At 33.2% G+C, this 3,284-nt stretch overlaps 1 protein-coding gene across 1 annotated transcript in view; it reads left to right on the plus strand.

Moving 5' to 3' along the window:
* Window positions 1–2,192: 2,192 nt before the first annotated feature.
* Window positions 2,193–3,284, plus strand: part of LOC105451945 — a 9,511-nt gene continuing 8,419 nt past the window's right edge. Inside the window, exon 1 of the mRNA XM_011692678.1 lies at window positions 2,193–2,477. Coding sequence (XP_011690980.1) covers window positions 2,193–2,477 — 285 coding nt within the window. The remainder of the gene's footprint in view (window positions 2,478–3,284) is intronic.

Consider the following 3,284-nt stretch of genomic DNA (forward strand, 5'->3'; position numbering starts at 1 on the left):
TTTTAAACAATTTTTAAACTATCATAACAAATTCATCATGTATTTTAAACATTTTTGACTAATTAATTAAATTAAATGTAAAGCAGAGTAATAAGAAACACGGTTATGACACGAGCAAGTATCTGAAGTGTCCCGCGCCAGTCTCGGTCGTGTCGTTCCTGACCGCGCGAATTCCACGCGCGTCTATTTGTGAATTTCAATAGCTTACCGTTCAAATTTTATTCATCGGATCGCGTTTTGGTAAAGAACTTTTCATCTTAGAATTTCACGGAGAATACGCTGGTTTCTGGCGGTACGCCAGTTCTGGGACACATAAATATGTATCAAAATAACTCACAAAAATAAAAAGTGTTGATAATAATCAAACTTGATCGTTTCTTTTTATCTTTGTGAGTTACTTGTAAAGAAGATGATGAAGAATTATTTCCTAAAACACTTTCGTCTGTACCATTGTTTGCGTTAGAATCCAATGAATCTACAAAAATAATACATATTTATATTGTGACCGACTTTTCTACAAGTCGGACAACAACCCGAGCAGAATTTCAATCAGGTATACCTGATGCATGATCAGGGCCTCATCAGGTAAGAATAAAGTCTGCCTGAAAGGATTTTCCTGAAATAACCATGATGAGGATCTCATAAGGTAAGAGTAAGTTCTGCTCAAAATAATTCTCCTGAAATCATCCTTATCAGGGTCTGAACACGTAATGACAGAATGTGCCTGATATCGTCTTTACTAGGGCTTGAATAGGAAATGATAAGGTGTACCTGATAAAAACTGCCCGATATCAATCTAATCAGGACCTGAATAAATAATAATAAGGTGCGCCTGATAAGAGTTACCTGATATCATTTTTAGTAGCACCTGACCGAAAAATGACAAGGCGCGCCTGATAAGAACTGCCTGAAATCAACCTAATCAGGACCTGAATAAATAATAATAGGGAGTGCCTAATAAGAATGATCTGATATAATTCTTATCAGGGCCTGAATAGAAACTGATAAGGCGTACCTGATAAAAACTGCCTGATATCAGCTTAATCAGGACTTGAATAAATAATAATAAGATGCGCCTGATAAGAGTTACCTAATATCATTCTTAGTAGCACCTGACCGAAAAATGACAAGGCGCGTCTGATAAGAACTGCCTGAAATCAACCTAATCAGGACCTGAATAAATATTAATAGGGAGCGCCTAATAAGAACGATGTGATATAATTCCTATTAGGGCCCGAATAGGAAATGGTAAGGCGTACCTGATAAAAACGCCTTATCATTTCCTATTCGGGCCCTGATAATAATTATATCAGATCATTCTTATTAGGCACTCCCTATTATTATTTATTCAGGTCCTGATTAGGTTGATTTCAGGCAGTTCTTATCAGGCGCGCCTTGTCATTTTTCGGTCGGGTGCTACTAAGAATGATATCAGGTAACTCTTATCAGGCACACCTTATTATTATTTATTCAGGTCCTGATTAGATTGATATCGGACAGTTTTTATCAGATACACCTTATCATTTCCTATTCAGGCCCTAGTAAAGACGATATCAGGCAATTCTTATCAGGCACATTCTGTCATTACGTGTTTAGACTCTGATAAGGATGATTTCAGGAGAACCATTTTGAGCAGAACTTACTCTTACCTTATGAGATCCTCATCACGGTTATTTCAGGAAAATCCTTTCAGACCTTACTGTTACCTGATGAGGGCCTGATATCAGCCTAATCAGGACCTGAATAAATAATAATAAGGTGCGGATGATAAGATACTGATATCGTTTGTACTAGCACCTGAACGAAAAAATGACAAGGCGCGTCTGATAAGAACTGCCTGAAATCGATCTAATCAGGATCTGAATAAATAATAATAAGAAGCGCCTAATAAAATTCTTCTCAGACTCTTGTTCGTAAAACCCGCGTGTCGTGGATGTAACCACGGAATCGATTTTTACCCGTTACAACAAATGACAGACGGGCGAGCGATCGTCAATTTGTCTTCTTATCGATTCTGTTTCCTACTCTTGACAGCACAGAAGTTGTAGGTTAGTTTACGATAAATTAATATTCTATAATATATTCTAGAATATTCTATAATATAATTTATTATCATGGACGACATTGCTAAAAAACGAAAACGCCTATTAATGAAAATGCGCTTGCAACGTTTTCGCAAACGCTTTAAAGCAATGTTAAATGCGAGCAATATCGAGGAAAATGATATAGATAATGTGAACAAATTTTCAACTAATGATTTAAACATACATGATGTAAAGTGTAAAATTCGTGAAGAATTGTGTATGAATAGTAATTCTTCATCTAGTCAAGATCAAGAATTTAATATACACTGGGAAAACAACTCTTGGGATGTAAGTAATTTCGATGAAGTTAATATTAATGACAATGACAATGACAATCACAATTCCAATGACAATGACAATGACAATGCCAATGATAATGATAATGATAATAACGTAAAATATAATGAGTTAGAACAATTAGATAGAATTAGAATAGAACAAACAAATGATATATCTTTATTACGTCAATGGTCTCCCTGCTTAAAAAAACCGATAGAAAATGATAAAAACAGATTAAAACTTTATTGAAATTTTATCTAATTTTATGGTAAAGTTATCGTTTCAATCGGACCTACATTTGAGCTACTATAGAGAAGTTATCTATTTCTATAATTTCTTAACAATACCTTAACAGTATCTTACTTAAACGATTAAATACTTATCTAAACATATATGTTTTTTAAGCAACTTATGAGTTATCTAATGCAATCTGACAATTACGATTTGCTGTTTATGTGAATCTATACGTACGTATATATGTGCCTTTGTGTGTACGTATATATATATTCATTTTGTACATATATTTCACATAAGAAGAGATAGAGATCAAATTGAATAATGATTATAGAGCGAGATAGAAACGTAAAACGATAGAAAACGATGAGATTTTAATAATAAATGTGCGATTAAATTTTATAATTTTATCTGTCAATAACTGTACTATAATAACCGAAATAAGTCTAATCGTTTATTATATGATAGTTATTTACAGATAAAATTATAAGATTTAATCATACATTTAGTATTTAATTAAATTATATCGTTTTCTATCATTTATTCCTATCATTTTAAATATACATACACATGTACATACACATATACATATATATATATATATATATATATATAGTGTGTGTGTGTGTGTGTGTGTGTGTGTGTGTGTGTGTGTGTGTGTGTGTGTGTGTGTGTGTGTGTGTAAGA

The sequence above is a fragment of the Wasmannia auropunctata genome, unplaced genomic scaffold (genome assembly GCF_000956235.1).
Source record: "Wasmannia auropunctata unplaced genomic scaffold, wasmannia.A_1.0 LD336040.1, whole genome shotgun sequence".
Classification (NCBI taxonomy): Eukaryota; Metazoa; Arthropoda; class Insecta; order Hymenoptera; family Formicidae; genus Wasmannia; species Wasmannia auropunctata.